The sequence below is a fragment of the Miniopterus natalensis genome, chromosome 12 (assembly GCF_054644295.1).
Source record: "Miniopterus natalensis isolate mMinNat1 chromosome 12, mMinNat1.hap1, whole genome shotgun sequence".
Classification (NCBI taxonomy): domain Eukaryota; kingdom Metazoa; phylum Chordata; class Mammalia; order Chiroptera; family Miniopteridae; genus Miniopterus; species Miniopterus natalensis.
This window is the reverse complement of record NC_142092.1, coordinates 33,124,774-33,149,362: the sequence shown is the minus strand read 5'-3', so window position 1 is coordinate 33,149,362 and position 24,589 is coordinate 33,124,774. Positions and strand designations below refer to the sequence as shown.

General features: G+C 42.5%; 1 protein-coding gene across 6 annotated transcripts in view; it reads left to right on the top strand.

The window, feature by feature from the left end:
• The window catches only part of KANK1 (KN motif and ankyrin repeat domains 1), a 180,321-nt gene that overhangs the window by 149,241 nt on the left and 6,491 nt on the right, over positions 1–24,589 (top strand). For 5 of the 6 annotated variants that reach the window (XM_087822690.1, XM_016214255.2, XM_016214256.2 and 2 more), the window contains 6 exons: positions 734–3,406; positions 16,574–16,771; positions 17,685–17,793; positions 18,899–19,117; positions 20,431–20,518; positions 23,734–23,953. In XM_087822690.1, coding sequence (XP_087678816.1) covers positions 734–3,406; positions 16,574–16,771; positions 17,685–17,793; positions 18,899–19,117; positions 20,431–20,518; positions 23,734–23,953 — 3,507 coding nt within the window. The remainder of the gene's footprint in view (positions 1–733; positions 3,407–16,573; positions 16,772–17,684; positions 17,794–18,898; positions 19,118–20,430; positions 20,519–23,733; positions 23,954–24,589) is intronic. The other variant, XM_087822691.1, reaches the window with a different exon arrangement.

Here is a 24,589-nt window from a genome sequence, read left to right as displayed (position 1 = left end):
GCACAGGGTTTGCTTTTGTTGTTAAACGGGAAGACACAAAATAGAGTTGAAGTTTGTCCTCTGTGTTCTTGCACCCCTGCTGCTGGGGTTAATCACCCAAAGTCCCCTGTGTCCCAGCGTTCTCAGCAAGGAAGGAGTCAAGGCTAGTTGTGACCTTGTGCAGGTGATCAGGCACTGGGACCCCTGGCCACCATTTAGAAAGGCTGCATGATCTGCACTAGGTGGCAGAGCTCACGTCCCAGGCCTCCTGAATCTGCACTGACTCGATCAGTTATTCTAAGTTTTTTTTACTTTTTGTGCCTCAGAGTACACTTTATAAAATAAGAGTCTTAATGACTGTCATCCTTATACTTCAAGGGACTGTAGACAACAAAATTAATTATCTACTTGAAAATGCTTTTAAGTCTTTTAATACATTCTTTTAAAAAAATAAAGTATTTAGTAAGGACTTGCTTTGTGCTTGGTTCTTCAAAGTTATTACCTCATAATATTGCTTTAACACCTTTATAAGTTAAATTGTATTTTCATTTCTTATTCGGGGAAACGGAAGTTCCCAGGGGTTTATTAACTCGCTCATTCACCCAGCTGCTAAGTTGTAGATACAAGATTCCAAAATAGATCTGTCAACTCTTAAATCATACCAGCTTGTCACTCTGCAACATACACACATACTAGCTTTTGCCATTGTGTGTATTACATGGCATTAAAATATTGTCTTCTCTCTCTCCCTCAGGAAAAGCAGATGATGTTCTAAATGGAGACCATGACAAGGAGCAGAAAGATCCTTATTTTGTGGAGACTCCCTATGGTTATCAACTAGACTTAGATTTCCTCAAATACGTAGATGACATTCAGAAAGGAAACACCATCAAGAAACTGAACATCCAGAAAAGGCGGAAGCCATCTGTGCCATGCCCAGAAAGCAGGGCCACACCTGGCCAGCAAGGTGTATGGACTTCCACTGAATCTTTGTCATCTTCCAATAGCGATGACAACAAACAGTGCCCCAGCTTCCTCCTAGCCAGAAGCCAGGTTACATCAACTCCCGTCCCAAGGTTACCCGCCCCTCTGGACATCTCACCCACTTTTCTTACCATCCCAGAAAGCCGACAGCTGCCACCACCCTCACCACAACTCCCAAAGCACAACCTTCATGTCACCAAGACACTGATGGAGACCCGGAGAAGACTGGAACAGGAGAGAGTCACCATGCAGGCGACACCGGGTGACTTCCGAAGGCCCAGGCTGGCCAGCTTTGGAGGCATGGGCTCCACAGGCTCTCTCTCTTCCTTTATGGGTTCTGGAAACCACAATCCTGTCATGCACCAGTTTCAGAATGGTTACCAAGGCAATGGGGATTATAGTGGCTATACTCCAGCTGCTGCCGCCACCTCTTCCATGGGCAGCTCTCTCCGCCACAGTCCCCTGAGCTCAGGGATCTCCACTCCTGTGACCAACGTGAGCCCCATGCACCTGCAGCACATCCGGGAGCAGATGGCCATTGCCCTGAAACGCCTGAAGGAGCTTGAGGAACAGGTTCGGACAATCCCAGTGCTCCAGGTAAAGATCTCTGTCTTGCAAGAGGAGAAAAGGCAGTTGGCCTCACAGCTAAAAAACCAAAGATCTGCATCCCAGAATGACGTCAGTGGTGTGAGGAAGCGGTCCTATAGTGCTGGCAACGCAGGCCAGCTGCCGCGGCTCTCGGGGTCCCGGAGAAGTGGCGGGGAATTATACATCGACTATGAAGAGGAAGAGATAGAGAGCGTAGAGCAGAGCACGCAGAGGATAAGAGAGTTCCGGCAGCTCACAGCAGACATGCAGGCCCTGGAGCAGAAGATCCAGAGCAGCAGCTATGAGGCCTCGGAGCTCAGAGAAAACGGGGAGTGTCGGCCTCGAGAGTGCCGGTCTGTGGCTGTGGGTGCCGATGAGAACATGGATGACGTTGTTGTGTACCACAGAGGCTCCAGGTCCTGTAAGGATGCTGCTGTAGGGACCATCACCGAGACGAGGGATTCTGGGGTCGGTGTGACAGAGACCATGCTTGGAGTGACTACTGAAGCTGACAAAGAAATTGAGCTGCAGCAACAGACCATAGAAGCCTTCAAGGAAAAGATCTACCGCCTGGAAGTACAACTTAAAGAAACCACCCATGACCGAGAGATGACTAAACTCAAGCAAGAGCTGCAGGCTGCTGGATTGAGGAAAAAAGTTGACAAAGCCTTGATGGCCCAGCCACTTGTTTTCAGCAAGATGTTGGAGGCCGTGGTGCAGACGAGAGACCAGATGGTTGGCAGTCATGTGGACGTAGTTGACTCGTGTGTTGGGACCTCTGTACAAACAAGTAGTGTAGGCATCTCCTGCCGGCCCAACTGTGAGAATAAAGTCACGGGGCCGGAGCTGCCCATGAATTGGTGGATTGTTAAAGAAAGGGTGGAAATGCGTGACCAGTGCACTGGAAGGTCTGTGGAGACGTGCGATAAGAGTGTGGGTGTGGAAATCAGTGTCTGTGAAACAGGCAGCAACACAGAGGAGTCTGTAAACGACCTAACACTCCTCAAGACCAACCTGAATCTCAAGGACGTGCGATCAATCGGCTGTGGAGATTGTTCTGTCGATGTGATTGTCTGCTCTCCAAAGGAGTGCACGTCCCGGAGCGTGAGCACGGAGGCTGTTGGCCAGGCGGAAGCTGCCGTCATGGCGGTGCCTCATACCACGAGCCAGCACACCAGTACAGCTTTGGAACAAGTGGACCGGTCCACCAACACCGAGACGGTCACCCTCGTAGAGTCCTGCACCAACACTTCCCTCAGCACTTTGGACAAGCAGACCAGCACCTGCACTGTGGAAATGCGGACAGTGGCTATAGGAGAAGGCCGTGTCAGGGACATTAATCCCTCCACCAAGACTCGGTCCATTGGAGTTGGAACTGTGCTCTCTGGCAGCTCTGGGTTTGACAGGCCATCAGCTGTGAAGACCAAAGAGTCAGGCGTGGGGCAGATCAATATTAATGACAACTATCTGATTGGTCTCAAAATGAGGACCATAGCTTGTGGGCCTCCCCAGCTGACTGTGGGGCTGACAGCCAGCAGGAGGAGTGTAGGTGTTGGGGATGAGCCTGTAGGGGAGTTTGTGGAGAGCCCCCAGCCCCAGGCTCCGTCTGGAATGATGACCGGCTTGGATCACTACATTGAGCGCGTCCAGAAGCTGCTAGTGGAGCAGCAGACGCTGCTGGCTGAGAACTATAGTGAACTGGCAGAAGCTTTTGGGGAACCTCACTCGCAGATTGGCTCTCTGAACTCGCAGCTCATCAGCACCCTGTCATCAATCAATTCTGTCATGAAGTCTGCAAGCACTGAAGAGCTGAGGAACCCCGACTTTCCCAAAATGAGTCTGAATAAAGTCGCAGGTAGGTAGCACTCTGCAGAACCTGGGGGTGAGGATGGGTGGGGAGGCTATATTTCTAGAGAATAAGGATTTTTTAAATGCTGAAACCATGGAGAAAGCTTTAGAATGGTAATTGGTAGAATGAAAACCGTGATCAAATCTGCTGTTTCTCATCTGGTAGCTGCTTTGACCTCAGGTTGAGGACTTTAGCTGGAACAAAAGCAAACTAATGCTGGCTGGCCTAGGGGCCGACTACTGGGACTGCTGATATATGTCTTCCAGTTATTTACTTACTTGCTCATTTAATTTAGGCAGCTTGAAAAAAGTCCTTCACGTTTGTAACCACAATTACCAGTATGCTTTCAGTAATGTTTTCAATTAAAACTTGTATGAGGGGACGGAAACTCCATTAATTCATTTACTAATTCAGCAGATCATGATTGAATTTCTGCTCTGTTTCAAGCATAGGTATCGGCTCCTGTCCTGCCATTCCAGTTGGGGGCACAGACAATAGACAATAGACCTAAACTATGTCAGGTGGTGATATGTGCTATGACAAAAAGAACTCCAGTTATAGGAATAGCGAGTATGGTGGTCTGAGGGGGCCTGTTTGAGATGGGGTGGTCCAGGAAAGCCTTTCTGATGAGGGGCCCCTGAGCCAGAACGCTGAGAAGAGAGCCCTTTCCCGCTGTTCATTTTGATAGGTGCCTGCTTTCTCTTCTTCTTCACCCCTGCCTTTATGCATTGGGATTTCTGCTCACCCCCTGATTTTTTTAAATTGAAGTTAATAATTGAAAAATTACCCTGGAAGATTTTATGACCTATAGTATTTCCCTGCAAGCCTCACTAAAATGACTTCCCTGGTTATCAGTTGTGTGTGCCTCTAAGAGTGCATGATACCCTCTCCTAGGACTGGGTTTCATTCCTGGCTCTCCAGGTCTCAGCATGACCTGGGGAACCAAAGTCACCCTTCTTTACGTCTTCTTAAAATGGGGACTAGAAGGGCATCTGTCTCCTATAAGGTTGTCAGTGTGTTGATTCCTGACATGCTGTGAGCACAGGGTAGCCTTTGTTGTCATTGGTGGTCATGCTAGTAGTGTGTTGAATGTGGTTTCCTTTGTTGACATGCTAAACTGTAGTGTGAGGTTTGGGAGGCTGCTACAAACATACTCCCCATTCTGACCAAAGGCTACATGTAAAATGAATACAAATGCTTCATATGATTTGTGCAATGTACATTAAGTTTAATTGTAATATGAAAATGTGCAGTGTTATAGACTTAACTGTAAGTAAGCCATTAATAAAAATTTCAGTCTTTCTGTTTCTCTTTATAGCCTAAGGGGTAGTGGTTGAAATGGACTGAAATATATCTTTTATATGTTCCTAGGTTTCCATTTTCAATACTGAGTTAATATTAGCTTTTAGTAACTGTGCTGTGGAACAGATAGTTTGTTGTAGAAGAAAAAATGGATGTGACCATGACAGCTGATGTGTGGGTGTTTGCCTTTTAGAATCAAAGGAGCCTAATAAATGCTCAGGGGAGTCATTTTAGAGTAAACAGGATTAAAATGATACGTGGACTGAAGCAAAGCCTTAAGTAACTAATAATATGTCTGTTTCTACTTCTTTTTAAAAATCATGATGTCACATGTTGAAGTCAAAATAAAAGCCTTAAATACCTCCAGACACAGATGGTACAGTAGATCATGCATTATAAAAGCATTTTTCTGCCAGCCCACCTCCTTCCTCTCCAAACTAGGGCTTCTATTTCACATTCTTGCCAAAAATATTCAGCTGAACCATCAGAGTAATCTGCCTGATACCCTGGGCAGCAAGAGCGGGGAGAAAATTTTGTCTGGCCATGTTACAGTGTTTTTTGATCTATTTCCAGTCCCGCCGACATCCCACACATCTCTGTTTAGATCTGACCCTGCAAATGAACACCCAATTAATCAGCTAAAATGCACAAGAGCCACGGCATTCGTGAACAAAAATATAAATATCATTAATAGCACTTATCTGGTCATAGTGGCAGCTCCCTCTCAGAGCACACAAGAACAACTTCAAAGTATTTCTGTAATCCACATCACGTTTGTATTTTAAACGTTTTGCTTTTAAAGTTCTAATGAAGAAGGAATTCGGTTAGGAACTCAACCCAGGATATTAAATATTTGTTATCTAGTGTTTGTTCTTATGAACTGAAAATGAAAGCAGCTTGATCTATGATCTAAAGAGAGTCTCAGTCTCAGTACCTGCAAGCTGTGAAGATTAAAGGTGTGTCAAAATTCACTACAGCTTACTGTGCACACCATATAATAGAGAATATTTCTCACACAGAATACTTCATGCATTTCTGTACCAAAAGGCATACTGGAGTATAGAAAGGTATTCATTTCAGACTTTCTTGTCTAAATAAAATGGTAGGGAATTTGAGTTTGACATCTACCAAAAAGATCATATAAATGATCATGTATGTTATGCCAACTTAGTACTTTAGTTTAAAGGAGTTGTTAAGTTTGGATTCTGAGGCCAGACATTCTGAGTTCAAATTCTTTCTCTGCCACCAGGACAACTTGTCTTTGTTCCCTCACAGGGTTGAAATGAAGATTTAGTGACTTAATAAGAGTAAAGCATTTGGAGCAGTCTGCAGCACAGAGTACAAATGCTCAATACTGCCTGTCATTGCTGTTACTATTTTTAGTACTTCCAGAAATGGAAATGTGGATATAAAACAAATTGCCAAATAAAAATTGTATAAATGATCTTTTGTTTTTAATCCAAATTTTCATCTCATAATTCTGGCTGGCCATCACTTTCTTCCCCCAATTATTATGCCTCCCCAACTAATAGTTTTATCAAGATAAAAAATATGTAGATAAAAATGGGAAAACACAATAGTAGAATAAATTTTCAGGCTCATTCAGAATCTGTGTGAAAGCTCAAAACAAACCCCAAATTAAATTGAGTGTATTAGTGTCCAGTCTAGAAAATTCTCTCAAATTTGCCTACAGTTGAAGATTTGAGGTTATCCCTTTTTAGTATAGAAAAGCACATTATTTTTAGCAGCATTATTATGCCTAAACTCCGATTCATTTTCTTAAAATTATAACAAGTATGTGTGCTCATAACAAATTAGCAGGTCAGAAGAGCATAAAATAAAGAGTGGCAGCCTCTCCCTCACGTCCCCCTGAGGTAACCTTATGTGTGTTTGGTGTGTACAAGTGTGTATGTGAGCAGGGATGTATTTTAGAGACATGCTTTTTTTTAACAAAAGTTGAATCAGTGTATTTTTCACATAAAAGATCACAAACATTTTTCCAGAAGTTGGAGGCAAGGTCATGGTTTTGATGGAATTTGGTGGTGACGAAAAATGTTCTATAAAGCACTTTTTAATTTCTAGTAGTTGAAGTTTCGTGTAGTTAGTGTATATGTATGAATTAAGAAGTTAAAAGGAAATGTTTCTCTTCTCACCGAAACCTTAGGGGAAAATGTTTATGCTTCCTGTAAATCAGTTGAACTGTTTTGGTTTGAGGAATGGATTAATATTTTTTTGTTTCTTCTTTCTCTCTGGAAGAGGAAAGAGTAGAGAAAATTCTAGACAAATGACTTGCAGTTACAAATTCTCTAACTATATATAACTGTCTCTGAGGAAACACAAACAAAACTATCTATAACTGTGAAACTGTACTGCCTGCCACATGATTTATAGAAAATTCATCTCGTATACTCAAACAAAAGAACTGCATTTTAAATCAGCTTCCATATTTGCACTGTTATCTTGGGTTTGTTAAGAAGTTTATGAACTTGAAGTCATTCCCATAATTGTGAAAGCAGTTTTGTAGACAGAGATGTGAGCCAAAGCAAAAACAGGGAAATAAATCGTTACAAAATACCATTTCTAGTGAGTTTTCTCCTAGTTCAAATAATTACCATTTACTTGTCCTGGTACCTGTGTTTTTTTAATCATAATTTTCTTTTAATAATGCTACAAGAGCATCAGAATAAGCCAAACAAAATATTTCTGGCATCCTGCATGAAATATATACTGGCACGATGTAGTTAGTGGAAGGCCTGCTGACTTGGAAGTCTGAAGAGCTGACTCCTGGTACTGGCTCACAGGAACTTGGAGCATCACTGTAGGGAGGAAGAATTTGGGCTGCTATGTCCTCCTGTGTCACAAGAAGGGTGGATTCAATTTTTCTTCCTTGGGGCTCTTTCAGCAGGTTTTTTCTATAGAAGTAGCTCTTCGCCAGGCTGCCCATCAGATTCAGCTGGGGAGCTTTTCCAGAATTCATGGGTTTCTGCTGCCATCCACTGCCACCTTCACCAGCCACCGACGGGCACATCCCAGGCCCTATTTCAGAAATCATTGTTGGAATAAACAGCCTTAGAGCGAGGGTTCTTAACCTGGGGTCCATAGCTTCATGAACACTTTTGTGTTTGGAATTTTTATGAAGAAAGTACATAATTTTCATCAGTCTCAAAGGCGATAGCTGACCATCAGAAGGATTGAAATTACAGATCTGTTTCAGACCTTGGAAAAAAGGACTTCAGCCCCGAGGAAAATATTTTACAAAGTTTAAAATCTGTTCACCCCCTTTGTGAGCCCTTTAGTTGACACTCGTTTGAAAATCTTCCTCTTTTTCAACTGGTGCTTTATCGTTTTCAATGGGTTCTAGTGAAATGCACGTGCCGCCTGGGGAAGAGACGCAGGCTTACTCTGAATGAATCCTAGAATGTGCAGTTCATTTCTGGCTAAAGCGCAGAGATTGGTGGTTTGTGAAAACAAAATGGCTTTGAGTTCCTGGATGGCCATTCATAAATGACAAAGGGAATTGTTGAGTGTGGATGGCTACAGCAGTTCATTCTTCTAAACAGCAAGTCGTTCATGTCTCAGTAAAGATGTTTCAAGCCTGCTCTGTACCCTTCTCACTCAGGCCAATTGATAGCTTTGCATTCACTGTTGACTGGATGCAAAGTGTGTCACTGCCACAAAGATAGAACGTGCTGTGTACCACGAAGAACTTGGGAAACCAACACGTGTAGCAGAAATATGAATGACAACCTATGGTGGTATGTTAGCCACCAAATAATGTGCACACAGACAGTGCTCAAAGAGTTCAGCTGGAATCTAGCCCTCTGAGGTCAGGGAGGAGCTGGGCTTAGGGAGCAGAGGGGGCTTTAGCTGTGTCTGAAGAACAGAGAGCACATCTGCTCAGCCCGACTGTAGTTAAGGCAGCTTGTCGGTGTGGGCTTTCTGGGTCGCCTTAGCATGCTGTGTAATTAAATGTGGGTGGGGTTGTGGTAAAGCAGAATCTGATTCTTAATCTACTCCAGCGTTTTAATTTCTAAGTGCCCACTTTTAGATACATTCATAACAGCTGTCCGGCATTTTCCCAGGAGAATACTCAAATGGCCCTAGAAATTATTAAACTGCAACTCTGACCGTTTGAGTTTTTAATCTCCAGTTCAAGTTGACTGTTTATGTTGCTGACCACATGTATTGGCATTCAGGCAGTGCTTGAGAGGGAATCCTAGAAACAGAAAGGGATCTTCCTTTCTCTATCCAAGCTACATGCTTCCCCCAAAAAGTCATGAAAGGTGCCCATAAAAGGTGATCCTTCATAAATAGCCTATTTCCCAAACCAACATGTGGGTTGAAAAGGGTGAATTCATGGTCAAGCTCTTTTCTTCATGGAGAAACTAGAAGTATTATTTCAGGTCCCTTTGAATTCTTGTACTTAGGGAAAATACCTAAATCATTGAGTGGCCTCTGTAATGATTCAGAAATTTCAGTTCTATCTCTTCTTGATAAGTAAGCTAGATGTTCTTTAAAAAGTCATATCACAGTGTATAGCTCAAAATTGGCACAATGACATGGTTAATTAACTGACCACACTGTTCTAGTTGTGTTTTCAGAAAGCATTTGACATTATAAATAAAAATATGAGTTAGCATGCCAGAAGAGTTGGAATGTGTGAACAGAACAACTTTTAAAATCTATTTTAATATGTTTTCAAAAATCGATTTTTTAGCAGCTTTAGAAACACATTGCATGTACCAACAACTAATACCCATTCTGGGTGAAGAAACATCTCAGAGGGAACTGGAGAAGGGGATCTCTTTAGAACTCCTCTGGTTCTGTTTTTCACTGTTATTTTTCTTATCAAATAGTAAAAAAAAATGTTTTCAAGCTACTTATTTTTCATTATAGTTTGCCTTAGCTAAGATAATTATCCATATGTTAATCACTAAGTACACTTGAGAATTAGAATATTTCAAAGGTCCTTATTTTCAAGAACACTGAAATTTCTGTCATTTCTTGTCTTTAGTCATCACATCTGGCCAAGTCATAAAATGAGGCTCATGCTTTATTGGCCTTTATGGCAATTTTTAGTTCATGACTGAAGAATTCTGCACAGGTGCCCACTCCCCTGTTCACTAACTCCTGAGTGGTGTCTGAAAATCGTTGCCACCTGGTGAGAATTTGGAGCATTTAGGCCAGAGTGCCAGAATTGTGATGGTGCTTTGTGTTACTCCTGTTGTTTTGCCTATATTGTTTGGGTAGTATTTATTTATTGTTTGTCATGGGTTTCTACCATCAGGCGTCCAGGCTTATTAACTAAATTACCAGTAATTCCTAAGAATTCACATGATCCAAGTTGATGGATTGAAACCAGATGGAAGTCTAAACTCTTGTTTTCGGTAATCGAGTTTTATTTTTATACTGGCTAATTTAATTCAGTGGTTCTCAGTCCTGGGTGCTTATTAGAATCACTTGGGGAGCTGTTAAAAACAAAAACTAGTATTTGGGGCCACCTGCAGATAGTTCATTATATCTGTATTTTTAAAAGCTCTACGTCCAACTCAGGTGATTTTAAAGGGAGGCTGAGGTTAAAACCATTGAATTTTCTTGGCCTCTTTATTTCCGGCTTTTTTGGCTGCAGTTTCCCAGTGTTTTACTTAAACACAGCAGTCATCTGTCACAGTCTTATGCTAGTGCATGTGTCATCTTATGTGTGCCCTGTAACTGCAGTAGATCTTAGCGAGTTCAGACCATTGTTTATGGGCCATTTAAGACCAGCCACAGTGTCAGTAACCATCTGAAAAACATTTTCTGGCAGTAAAGGTGACAAATTCTCTCTGATTTCAGTGAATGAGAACTAGTTTAACAGTTAATACTGTTCTTCCCCTTGCTAGTTACCCTAAACAGAATCCCCGTGACTTTGAGTCGAATTGCATAGGCGCTTGTTTAAAGACTTTCTGTTGTCTGCTGCTGTTCTAAGCACTGAGGAGCACACCAGATAAGAACTTGGCGAGAAGGGACTCAAGGAACTTACATTCTCAAGGAGGAGACTCACATGGAACAGAAAACAGAGCAGAACATATGTTGGTCAGAACAAGGAGGGATAAAAGAGGTCTCAGTGGAATTGTGTCACAGGAAAAAACTATAGGGGGAAGAGGATTGGGGCCAAGTCTTGATTAGAGTGTAGGTAGAATTTAACTGGCAAAGGCAGCCTAAATTCCAGGCCTGTAGAACAATCTAGTAAAGAAGGGCACCGAAGTGGGAGTAATTAAGTTACTAGACCACTCTCAATGAGTACATGGTAGTAGTTGAGCAGAAAAAAATCCCACAGGCAAGAAGCTATCCACAGTCATCCAGAAGGACCCTCAAACGCCTACTTGAGTGGTTGGACCTTGATTGGAGAAGCTTTACGAAGCCCTAGTTTACAAAACTAAGCTGTGGTGAAGAGAAGCCGTTGCCTCTGGCTGGGGAGATTATCTGGAAGGGGGGGAGCGTGGATTTTACTGGGTTGTTAGAAATGTTCTGTATTTTAATTACGGAGGTGGTTACACAGGCATTTACCAAAACTTACCAACTCTACACTTAAAATCTTTTCATTTTATTGTGTATAACTTATACCTCAATTTTAAAACATTTTTAAAAGCCATGTTTAAAAAGAGAGAGAACCTATGGATTAAAAGACTTAAAAACCATAGTAACCAATAGAAATACAGGACTGGAATTCTGATTTAAACACTATTAAAAAAATTTAAGAGACCATTGGAGAGATTTGAAAGCTGATCAAATATGTGGTAATCTTAAGAAATTATCGTTTTTTAGGTTTGATAGTTTTAAGAGTTTTAATTGTTTGAAGAATATATACTAAAATAGTTATGGATGAAAGTAATAGGATCTCTAGCTCTTGCTTCAGAATAATTCAGTGTGAGTGGTTGGGGGAAGTATAGATGAAACCAGATAGCTACGATCATTGTTGAAGCTGGTGATGTGTACACAGGAATTTTTTTTTTAATAACATTTTTCAATTACAGTTGACGTCCAGTATTATATTAGTTTTAGATGTACAAACCAGTGATTAGATGTTTATATACCTTACAGATGATCACCCCCAATAAATCTAGTACCCATCTGATACCATACATAGTTATTACAATATTATTGACTGTATTCCCTATGCTGTACTTTATATCCCTGTGACTGTGCTATAACTCCCAATTTGTACTTCTTAATTCCTTCACCTTTTTCACCTGCCCCCCGCAACCCCCTCCTAGCTGGGAACTGTCAAAAAGTTCTCTGTATCTATGAGTCTGTTTCTGTTCTGCTTATTTATTTTGTTTAGATTCCACATATAAATGAAATCATGTGGCATTTTTCTTTCTCTTCCTGCACAATACAATACCCTCTAGGTTTATCCATGTTGTTTCACATGGCAAGATTTTATTCTTTTTTATGGCTGAGTCATATTTCATTGTATATATGCATCACTTCTTTATCTGTTCATCTGTTGGTGGAAACAGGTTGCTTCCATATCTTAGCTATTGTAAATAATGCTGCAATGAACATATGGATGCACGTGTCTTTTCGATTTACTGTTTTGGGATTTTTCAGATAGATACCCAGCAGTGGAATTGCTGGGTTCTTTGTTGTTTCTTGTTATAGCCTTTGTTTTAAAGTCTGTTTTGTATGGTGTAAGTACTGCTGCCCCAGCATTTTTGTTTGTTTCTATTTTCATGAAATACTTTCTTCCATCCCATTACTTTCAGATTTCTGAGTCTTCCGATCTGAAGTGGGTCTCTTGTGGGCAGCTTTTAAGATTCTCTTTGTTTTTAATCTTTGGCTTTTTAATTATGATATGACTTGGTGTGGGTCTCTTTGGATTCATCTTGTTTGGGACCCTCTGCATTTCCTGGACTTGTATGTCTCTTTCCATCACCAGGTTAGGGAAGTTTTTCATCATTTTTTTTTAAATAGGTTTTCAACCCCTTACTCTCTCTCTCTTCTCCTTCCAGTATCCCCATGATGTGAATGTAGGTACGCTTGACATTGTCCCAGAGGTTCCTTAAACTATATTCATTTTTTTATTCTTTTTTTTCTTTTTGCTGCACAGATTGGGTGTTTTTTATCCTTTAGCTTACAAATTGTGATTTGATCCTCTGCTTCATCTACTCTACTGTTGATTCCCTGTAAATTAATCTTCATTTCAGTTAGTGTATCCTTCATTTCTGATTCTTTTTTGTTTTATATCTCCATTTTTATGTTTCCTCTTTGTTGAAGTTCTCACTGAGTTCATCTACTTTTCCCCTAAGTTCATTGAGCATCCTTATAACCAGTGTTTTGAACTCTGCATCTGGTGGATTGCTTCTCTACATTTTTTTTAGTTATTTTTGGCATTTTTTTCCTGTTCTTTCATTTGGGACATGCTTCTTTTGTCTCCTCATTTTGACTGCCTCGCTGTGTTTGTTTCTATGTAGTAGATAGAGCGGCTACAACTTCTAGTCTTGGTAAAGTTACTTTATGAATCCTGTAGGTATCCTGTAGAGCCCAATATCACAGCCTTCTAGGTCACCCGAATTTGGTGCTCCGTGTGTGCTTCTAAACTCCCCACTCTGCCCCATGTGGGCTGTGTGCATGCTTCTGTTGTACTTGAGCCTTGATTGCTGTTGGCATGCCACAAAGCAGGACTCACTTCAGCAGGGCTCTGGTCCCCAGTGAGTCCTCCTTATGAGCCCGCCCCTCGATTGTATCACTCTTGGAGGTGATTGGGTGGTGCTTCTGCATGGTCTGAAGCTGTCTGCCAGGTGTGGCTGGCTCTGGGGTCTCCCAAGTGGTGCAAGCCAAAGTTAGCTGCTTCCTTGGCCCTGCTTGGTGCCACCTGACATGGGCTACAGATCAGTCTGCAGATGGCTGCTACTTGTGCTGGGCTTAAAGGCCAAACTGTGAGCTGAGGCTGGTTGCTGGTAGTGTCTGGCCTGGGACTACTTAGCAAGACGTACGGGGCACTCCAAGGCCAGATGCTGCTTATTTGGGGTTTGTGAAACTTTGAGAGATTTTAGGAAAGTCTGCAGAATATGAACCAAGACAAGCAATTTGTATGGAAAAGCCACTGGAATTGGCTTGGGTGGGCCCACAAGTTGTGTGGTGTATGGTCTCAGGGATTCACCAGGGCAGGGTTAACAGTGTTAGCTGGGTTAATAGGGACTCATACATGGTGCCCTCCTGCTGCCTCTGTAAGGGGAGGGCTCAGCAAAGGAACAGTGATCTCTGCCACGCTTCTGTCTGGGAGAAAGCCGCCCTTCCAACCCTCCCCCCAAAGCCAGACAATTCAGTTTCTTTCTGGATGTTCCTGGCACCTTTCCAGCTGCTGCCCCAGTGCTGAATGAACACAGGGTTTCTTATACTGATATCTGTTTTATATTTAAGATTTCAATAATGGTAAAAACTGTTAATGTATTTGCATTTTAAAAATAATTGTTCTTGAATTCAAAAATTCTGAGTGAAAGTGTTTCTCTAGGAAGAGTGTTCTGGCACTGAGGATCAACTACTGAGACTTTGTAGAGGTTACTGTAGCAATGTCAAAGCAATGATGAATGTACTTAGAGGAGGAGTGAAGATAGATAAATGCCCTGCTTTGTTTATTTTGATTAAAATAAGTCAGAGGCATTTTAGACACCTTGTATTTGCTGTTGGGGGACACATCAGGTCATGGGGCATCAAATGCTATTTGGGGAGCTGCGTTCAGTATCGTATGTGTGTGCTGAGGAGGGAGGTGGATTTGTGAAGGGAGCTTCCCATGCCTTCAGAGCTGGAGGAGGGAACATCATGCTGTTGATGAGTGGACAAAGTGCTAGTCACAGAATTATGAAATGTGACTTCAAGTCACCGAACCTCCCTGGCCTTCAGAATTCTTAGCTTGGAAAAACAAGTATTAAAATTTAGGTGATCTCTAACCCCTCACATTAAACATTTTTTTCTCCCTCTACCCTTTTTTTGTTGCAGTATAATTATTTTAAACTAGTAGTTTCCAAAGTGTGCCATCTGTATCAGAGTCTCTTGTGAATGGGTCAGTGGAGGATGTCAGAAGTGCCCAGATCTATAGAATGATTTTCTGGCAGCAAGTGCCTGGAAATCTGCATTTATCAAGTATCCCAAATGAGTCTATGAACAGCGGAGTTTGACGAGAACAGTTCTTTTTCTTCTGATTGCCTCGAAATGCAATCAGTACTCAAATTTTTCTAGGGATCTAAGGGATTTCAAAGCTTTACCTTTAAAGAATGTTGTGATTAAATTCTTATTATATGACATTATTGTGGGTAGATTTCAATTTTGTATTTGTACTAGTAACTTGTGTTTGTAATGCATAATTTAGAAAATAAAAGAGACACAAAGAAAAAAATTATAAAAACCTATAATTCTTTAGCCTTACAAAAGCAGTGTTAAACAGGTTTGTTGCATATCCTTCCATATGTATACATATAAATATAATTACCAAAATAGGTTTATTTTCTTCATATTACTTTATAATCTACATCTAAAACTCACTAATATTATGCTCATCTTTCTATGTTAGTAAATGTCCACCTACATCAACATTTTGAATGGCTGCATGGAATTCTTTTGTATAAATGCACCAGAGCTTATCTCACTGATTTCTTGCTGGCATTCTGTGATCTCCACCTCTTTTTATTGTTTTACCCCTGGAAACAATGAACATCCTTCTATATTTTTTGTACACCTTCAATGTAAAGTTTCTAGAAATCAAATTGCTAAGTCAAATAATATTTTTATTCATTTTATGAAAGTGATTTTGAACACAGTGAATCAATATTCACTATAGGAAAAAAATGGCAAATACAGGGAAAAGTTAAAATCACCATAGCTTTCAGATGATTTTTCTGTTTTTGTGTGTAAGTATATTAAAATGTTTTAATAGGATCATACTATACATAGAATTTTAGTATCTGCTTTTCTCATTTAACCACATATTATAAATATCTTTGTATGTCAGCCACATTGAAAATTCTATGATATACCTATATAATTGCGTAATACTTCATCCAAATTCTCTGCTTCAGTCAGCCAACCAATATTAAGTACATAACACACACAGAAGCAATCTGGTAGATGTGGTGAGAAACAAAGTTGTTTAGAACTGTTTGGTGCCCTTAAAATATTTGCAGACTGGAAGGGAGTCTAATGCAGTCACACAAATCATCTAGTACCTTGTATTCTGGATCCTGTAAGAGGGTGTGAAAGATGGGCTGTAGAGTCCAGAGAAGGGCAAGTTATTTATTGTGAGGGAAGGCTCAGAAGAGAAGTGGTGGGAGGGTTTGACCACGTGGAGGCGGGGAGGAGCATGCCAAGTGGGAGAAGAGCATATCGGAAGGAGTCCCGTCTACTGGGATGCAGTCCCCATCCCAAAAAGGACCACAGGCACACAGGGAAATAAGCTGGGAGAGGTACTTTGGTGCCAGGTTGCAGGTGGTCTAGAGTATCTGGCTCAGCCGTGTAGACTGCTTCCTGAGTGGTGGGGAGCTTTGTAGGCTTTGTGGTAGCTGGAGTAACGGTGGGATTCGAGCCACACAGGAGTGTTGCTGTGCAGCAGTGTGGGGGGGGGGGGGGGCAGGACAGTGAGGATGCCACGCTGACAGGCTTTGGCAGATCCGGAGATGGTAATAAAGGAAAAGATTAAGAGTCAAGGAGGACTTGGGGGTTTGAGTTTGGGTGGCTTGGGTAGTAGTTCCATTTATGCAGAAGTAAATCATAGGGAGAAAAGCACTTGAGAAAACGATGAGTTGCAAGAATCTTTTTTTTTTTTTTTTTAACTGTTTAGCCCATTTTGTTTGGTCCCAGCATCACACACTTCTATACCCTTCTCCTTCCTGACAGGAACTAATTTGGAATACGCCTGCAAGTGTGGAGGCCTACAGTCAGGAGGACCATTAAATGCTCAGACGTCCCGGCATGGACGAGAGGTGGGGTTCACAGAAGGGGAGCCCGTCGGCAGCCAGGATACCTTCCCCTCTGAGGAAAGCACGCTGTCTCCAGTGAACCTGACAGATGACCAGATAGCCGCTGGCCTCTACGGTAACTTTTCTCCCTCACAGTCCTTCTCAGCATCAGGATTCCAGGCCAGCACTGCTAGCACTCCAATCTGATGTCACGGTACCTTCTAAACTGACCTGGAGGAATGATGCACAGTTGTTAGGAAGGTAGACCTAGAATAGCTCTAAGATTACTAAAGAAGGAGCTCTGTGATCCCTTTAAGAAAACGCACCTGATTTTATGAATTTTGAAATATTTTTTTATTTTTTGTTAATCTCCAGTGGAGGATTTTTTTTTCCATTGATTTTTAAAGAGAGTGGGAGGGAGGGAGGGGGAAAGAGAAACATCAATGTGAGAGAGACACATCGATTGGTTGCTTCCTGCACATGCCCCAACTAGGGCTAGGGATCGAACCTGCAACCCAGGTATGTGCCCTTGACTGGGAATCAAACCCAAGACCCTTTGGTGCGCAGGCCGATGCCCTAACCACTGAGCAACACCAACCAGGGCAATTATAAAATATTTTAAACAGCGTTTTATTCCCACAGTCTGTAAGGCATATATTTTTTTCCAGGTTATTTCGGCTGAAGAAAAATAATGATAATCCTTATTTTAGTGCCTAAATGGTTCTTGAAGATCAAATGAGACAGGAATCACTTTATAAACAGCAAAGTCTGATACAAACGCTAGTTGTCGCTGCTTTTGTTACGTCTGGAAGCACTAATGGTTTTTCTTTTTCATAAAGAATGTTATTAATGGAACTTTGAAAAAAAATTTTTTTTGCATGCATACAATTTTCCAGTGATCTTGTGCAGGTTTCTCATGTATACATGCCAAGATCTATATTTATGTGAATGAAAGAAAGAAAGTAAATGTACATGAAGAGAGGTTACCTATTCACTTGTACAGTTATGAGTTATGTTAATTCTGATCACCCTGATTTACTTTTTCACAGTATGTGCAAATAATGAAAGTACGCTGAAGTCCATCATGAAGAAGAAAGATGGCAGCAAAGATTCAAATGGAGCAAAAAAGAATCTTCAGTTCGTTGGCATTAATGGAGGGTAAGGAAAGATGGTGGTGCCAGCATTTATACGTGGTCTTTCTGTCTCCTTTGCCTCCTGCCTACTCAAGTTATACTTAAAGGTGCCTGGCCTGGGGTGCTGCCACATCTTGGCGATGGAAGACGCCCTCCTCAGAGAGGTGCACTTGGGTTCTCTCCTCTCCCCTTCTTCCTGTCTTTAGGGACATGTCACTCTTGAAAGGATACCTGATGAAGCTGAGCCATTTGCATCTTCTTACCTCTTCTCTGAAAAAAATAGTCTTCAAACAAAAGCAGCAGGTTTCCTGCACCCTTGGACAACTCGTACTTACCTGTATCAGAACCAGACACACACAGAAAGAGACCAAGAGCACTGCTCCGTGGCAAGTGGGAGTCACCCGCTCCTTCAAAATGGGTGGTTCTGCTCGGCTCTCCGTGCTGACAAACAGCTATAGGGCCTTTCCCCTGAAGAGCAACCTAGCCCTGCCACCAGTTCTTTGCTTTCTAAATAGAATGTTAGTCGTCTGTCCCTTCTCTTCTAATTGGCACAAGTAAATAGCTAAGCCTGTTTGTCCTCTGACAATTAAGTCAAAGCAATTAATCTATAATCAATACATGGCCCCGACGAGAAAGCAGTGGTGCAGAGTTATTTGAGATAATGTTTATAGGGAAGCATATCACAGAGGTCTAACTTCATGGTGACTGTTTTCCAACTCTTCCAAGTTTTGTTGGGCGGTACAGCCCAGGCGGTTTTGGGGGGCACGTACCAGAGAAACTTGGTCACTGTATGATCTGTTCCGTTTGACACTGGGAGAGGAATGGAGCAAATGGGAAGAATATAGGGGGGAAGAAGGAGCAGGACCAGGGAGCAACGGCAGACCCGGGTTTATACGCTCCCTTTGGTTTCTGCTAAGCTAGAGGTGCTCGCTCCCGCTGTATGTGTATTTTTTCCTGCAGGTGGTGTGTGACACCACTTGGCAGTGCGGGTTGTCCCTCGGAAGTCAGAACTCATTCAGAACCGCCGGGCTTTAGCTGGACCTCACTTTGGACTCCTCGGTGTAGGCCTTTCTGTCGCTGGGTCTTTATGGGCACGCCTTGCATCTCCTGAACTCCCGATTGCCACCTAGGTATGAGACAACGTCAAGTGATGACTCCAGCTCAGATGAAAGCTCTTCTTCCGAGTCAGATGGCGAGTGCGACGTCTCTGAGTGTCCTCCTGAGGAAGAGGAGGAGGAGGAGGAGGAGGAGGACAGTCGGGCAGCGGCGGAAGGCTGCAAGCCCGCCAGGGTGGAAGATGAAACGCAGGGTCGAGAGTGTGAACCCGAGAAGGTGGAGATCAGAGAGAGGTGTGGTACCCCCCTCCCCCCCACGGTTATGGTACTTTGGCAGTAGAATGGGCACATCTTGCCGTGATGCTAATTGTCGAGTGCAGAAGAAGGTGTAACTCTTCCGTCTCTTACAGTAGCGAAGAGAAAGGCTTGATATGTTTGGTCCCCTTTATGTCCTTCAGCGTTAACTGTCTGTTACCTAATTGTATACGTGGAGCCACTGTCCACAGAGCTATTAAGCGCCACTAAAGTTCCCATCGTCTGAATAACTCACATTGTATTTAAAGGCATGTTAGGACTTTTTGTGACCAGCACATTTCTTTTAAGTTTTTAGATTTTGCCATTAGTCATTTATCTTGATATAGTTGTCAGGACTATTATTACGGGATTATTGTGTGTGAGAGGGGCCTTTTTTTGGCCTCAACCAAAGAACTCGTGTACTGTAAAGGTGATGTAATCAGCCACACGTCTGTTTTGGTTGCACATTCAATGGTTGGGAGCACGGCAGGAGTTGACTTGGGAATATGATAAACAGCAGCTGCAATACCAAGTAAACACTGGTTGGCTGAAGCATGCACCCAAAAATGTAGTAAATTTTAAAGACTATTAGTAAGTATAGGATCAGTGCTTATAAAACAGGAGAGAATGAACAGATGGAAATTTCAGTATGGTTTTCCAGTATGTGAAGTAATAAATAGAATGTTTTAGAAAACTTGCCTTTTTAAATTTGGCAAATGAAAGTTTAACTGCATTAAGACAAGGTAAGTATTTTTAGTTTATATTTCCAAGAATTTTCAAATGGCTCAATGTCTTGCCATCTGGTTTTTTTAACAGCTTTATTGAGATATAACTTATATATCATATGTCATCTGATTTTTTAGTTTATATTTTCACATGGGTTCCACAAACACTTCCTGGGTCACCAAATGTGAGTCAGATGTATGGTTTACCGGTCAGCATAATGGGTATGTGGTAATTCAGACTTTTTCAACCCCTTAAGAATAAAAAATACTTTTAAAAACTTAAAAAGAGTGAAGAAAATCTCCAAATGTTATGTGATAATGTCATAAAGGCCAACCTAGTGAAACCCAAAGCTACTTTCATAAAAAGACGTGAGCTCGGCCGGTGACATCCGCTCTATGTGATAGCATCAGCCCCTGGCCGCCTAGCGTTGCCTGGACTACCTCTAGCAGCACCTTGTACCACCATGACTGGCCTTGGCTCAGGTGGGGGCCTCTTGTCTTTCAAAGTGTGACAGAGTTTGAGATAAAGATGCCTTTCCTTTTGTGGCCAATCATGAGCTTCTTTCTTTCATTTTTACCCCCTTTCAGGTATGAATTAAGTGAAAAGATGTTGTCTGCGTGCAACTTACTGAAAAGTAATATAAATGACCCCAAAGCTTTGACCAGCAAGGATATGGTGAGTCTGATGAACGGTCACTGTCGCCAGCCTGTGCAAAGCGCTGAGTGGACACCATTGTCAAGGCAGCTGTGGCCTGCCCCTGAGCTGTTGCCAGCATGCTTTCCTCAAAACTATTTCTAGCGTGTGTGGGCGGAGCGAGCATCCTGCTGCCCTGCTCGCTGGGTCACACTCCGAACCTTCCCCTCAGGCCCAGCCTCAGATATCTTTCTCTCCCCTGTACTTTTCTCGGGGGTGGTGCATCTGTGAGACACGTACTTGCACATGGAAGGGAGGGGCTAATTGCAGTCGTTCCTCACCTTTCTGGGTGTTCTGCTTCTACTTACAAAATCTTGTGATCCAGGGAGCAGAATCCCAGAATTTTTTTTAAGTTAGCATATGTCGTTGTGTTTTTCTGGGGCAAGGTCAGCATTCCTTTTAATTAGGAAACTGCATATTATGTTCTGATGTGGAATGCAGGCTGCCTCTATTTTTAAACATAGAAATAACTGCACTTGTCGTCATCTCACAATTTGAGAGCTTCAGAGGCAAACGGCAGAGGGGTTGATGGTTGCCGTAGTAAGCGTGAATGGCACAACATGGGACAGATACATGTTTCTGTGGCAGTGGCGAACCTGACCCATTGCCAAGTCTGCCACCCTCTTATGCGTTGGTGAAGTTGATGTGTGGCTTCTTTCATAGGTCAGCCCAGCCCTCTGGTTGACAGCTCTGTTCCATGCATTGAGAAAAATGTAGTTTTTTGTATTATTTTAGATAGTAATGTGCATTTGAATCTTTGTATTTTAGCAGTGAATTTAATATGAAGTTTTATGCAGGTTAACTTAAGTCAGCAGCTAGAGTGAAAGTTGATTTATAAGGCTCACGAGATATTATAGAGTCATAAAACCAAAATGTTAGAGCTAGAAGGGATTTAAGGAATTACCTAACCCTGAAGAAGCAACTAGATTTCCTCTTGTACAGCAAACACAATCTGAAGAATTGGTGATGACTGTCACAGAAGTGCATGGGCATGTGTGCCTGCGAGGCCACACTACTCTGGTTCATCCTGCTTTAACTGAGGTCCTAGAGATTACAAGTCTTGTCTAGAGTGGCAGCTACTAGTTAGTGCTAGAACTAGATTATACCTGTCTTGAGTTCTGGTCCATGCCTTTTTTTTTTTTTATCCCAACTAAATCATATTATCTTAGTATATGGTATCTTCTTTAAAAAAAAAAAAAAAGTGATGTCATCTCATAATTCTTTATATTGCTATAGAAACTTAAATTCATCAGAGCCAGCTGCGTCTTGACATTCAGTTAGTGTGCTGAAAAGGAGCGTGGCAGTGATGTTTACAGAAGGAAATACTCCATAAAATTCCTGGCCGGGGCTGGGGAGGGTGTGTGTGACATAGAACTACATGCTGAACTCCATCAGTGATAAACTAAATGTCAGTCTGAACCTTGGTCACAAATAGTGAAACCATGAAACATCACTGTGGTGTTAATATTTCCCACTAGGTGGGAACTGAACTTAAAACTGGTGCTTTCAGGCCCCAGATTTTATAGACATAATGCACTTTTTCTTGAATCATTCTCAAAATACTAGGTCACATGGTCTTCAGGGAGGATTTGACATTTCTACAACCCCGGATTGCCAAGCATATTGTCAGGCACACATTCCATGATCAGTACATTTTTATTAATTGAATATTTAGTGAAAAAAGGTGTTTAAAGTATTGTGCTGTGAAAAGTAGTGAACATGTGAATGGTCACAATGTCAGGGCCTTATAACCCATAGGACACCAAGTATTTAGCAGTAACAGAGTTAGGACAACCAGATGACATAATTTCCCTTCTTTCCATGTGAGGACTCCAAAGAGATAGAAATCTGAATGTCAAAGAGGCAGCAGGAGAAAAAAAAAATTAGATGAATTCTTTCTTGACCAGGACCCCTTTCAAGAGTGACCAAAAATATGATTGAATGGGCTAAAACTGAATAATCTGTGGCAAGGAGACAAAGGGGGGAACTGTACGATCCCAGCCTTTTTATAAAAAGAATACTTCTTGGGTTCTGGTGCTTTTGACATAGACTTTCCATTTTTCTTTGATATATATATTTTTTAATATTTTTTTTATTGACTTCAGAGAGAGGAAGGGAGAGAGAGAGAAGCCTCAATGATGAGAGAGAATTATTGATCGGCTGCCTCCTGCACGCCCCCTGCTGGGGATTGAGCCCGCAACCCTGACCAGGAATCAGACCGCCATCTCCTGAATCATAGGTCGATGCTCAACGGCTGAGCCACGCACGCAGGACATCTTTGATATATTTTTAATCCTGTAAAGAGAAGCAAAGCACAGGTGAATGGTGCACTCATATAAAAGAGGCCCCATGGAAAACGTGTTGCAATTATCACCAGCACTGGCTGTGCCCCATCCACCTTGAACTTCATGTGGTGCAAGTTTGACCTGATCATCCATGAAATGCATGCCGTGTTCATGTGTCCAGACCCTAAGGGGAGGCGAGTGGGCTGATGATCGAATGCAGATGATCCTAATGGGAAATGTAATTTGTTCCAGATCTGCTTTTTCCTCCCTTTCTATGGCTGAACATTTGTATTTAATATTGGAGTGGGAACTGAGTTGGTTACATGCTTATCTTCCAGCCTAGTGCTGTGGAAATATTGAAGGAGTCGCAGTTGGTCTGCATAGGAAGGAAGCAGCATAGTTAAGTGTGGGTTAAGTAATTCCTTCTGTCCCAATTACTATGAAAATCATTTGCAAGGCCAGTGTAACTACATAACATTAATAGTTCAGTAATAACTAGAGCCAGGCCTAAGAGTTTTACATGTATTGCCTCATTTGGTCTCACCACAAACACTGTGAAGGAAAGGTATTTTTATTGTCCCCATTTTGCAGATGAGGACACTGAGGCACGGGATAACTATCTTCCCCAGGGTCTTAAACAGCCCATAAGTAGCAGGGCCAGGACTTGAACTCTTGTACAGTGCTCTATGGCCTCTTTTGTAGGAGTTGGAATATGTTTGCAGTTTAAAATCAGGAGGGATGCTCCAGTTTGGAGCTTGAGGCTGCTCTCAGAGCTCTGGGTCTCGGTAGTTCTTTCTGCCAGCCAGGACTAGCTGCTTTGGCTATAAAAGGCTTGGTTCCTTGGGCTTCCAGCTGGGTCCCCAAAAGTCTATAAATAGAAGCACTAATGGCGCTCGCCTGGTGTTTTGGCAGAGGTTCTGTCTGAACACCCTCCAGCACGAGTGGTTCCGCGTGTCCAGCCAGAAGTCGGCCGTCCCGGCCATGGTGGGGGACTACATCGCTGCCTTTGCGGCCATCTCCCCGGATGTCCTCCGGCACATCATCAACATGGCCGATGGCAACGGCAACACGGCCCTGCACTACAGCGTGTCGCACTCCAACTTCGAGATCGTGAAGCTGCTCCTGGACGCAGGTACGTTGGCTGTTCCCGTGTCTTCTCTAACAGCGCTGGGGGGACTCATCTCAGAGAAGCCGGTTAGTCTACACCTCGATTCTGTGGCCACCCTACAATCTTTCTCATTGCTTCTCCACACGGTGTGGCAAGGAAATCGCTCTTGCCTCCTTGTGGGAGGCTTGACATCTAAACGAAACTGGGTGACACAGATTCAAGATCTGGAGGACATTCTTGCTGCAGCTCAGCTGCATTGGAGTGAGGTGTACCCCTGGGACGCACGTACCTCAGTGGACTCACGCAGTTTTGGCAGGTTGGCGCTCAGGGGGCAGAATGCTGCTCCTGGGGCAGGGCCGTGGCTTTGGTGCTCATGGGCTGCTGGATTTGTCCTTGCTCCATGACCTCCGGTGAACTGTCTCACAGAGTTGTGCAGAGACCAAGCAAAGGCACTGTGACAGATTATGGTAGAATCATCCCTGTTTCCGCCAAAATACACCCAGGTGTTGGGAAGTCAGCATTGAGCGGCGAAAGTGTTCTTGTATCTGAACCATAGTAATGAGAATTGTGGAGACTCTTGCTTATAATTGGAACTTGTCATCTCAGAATATTGCCAAGGATATATTAAAGAGTGAGGGAGTGCTACATAGAAGGGTTCCT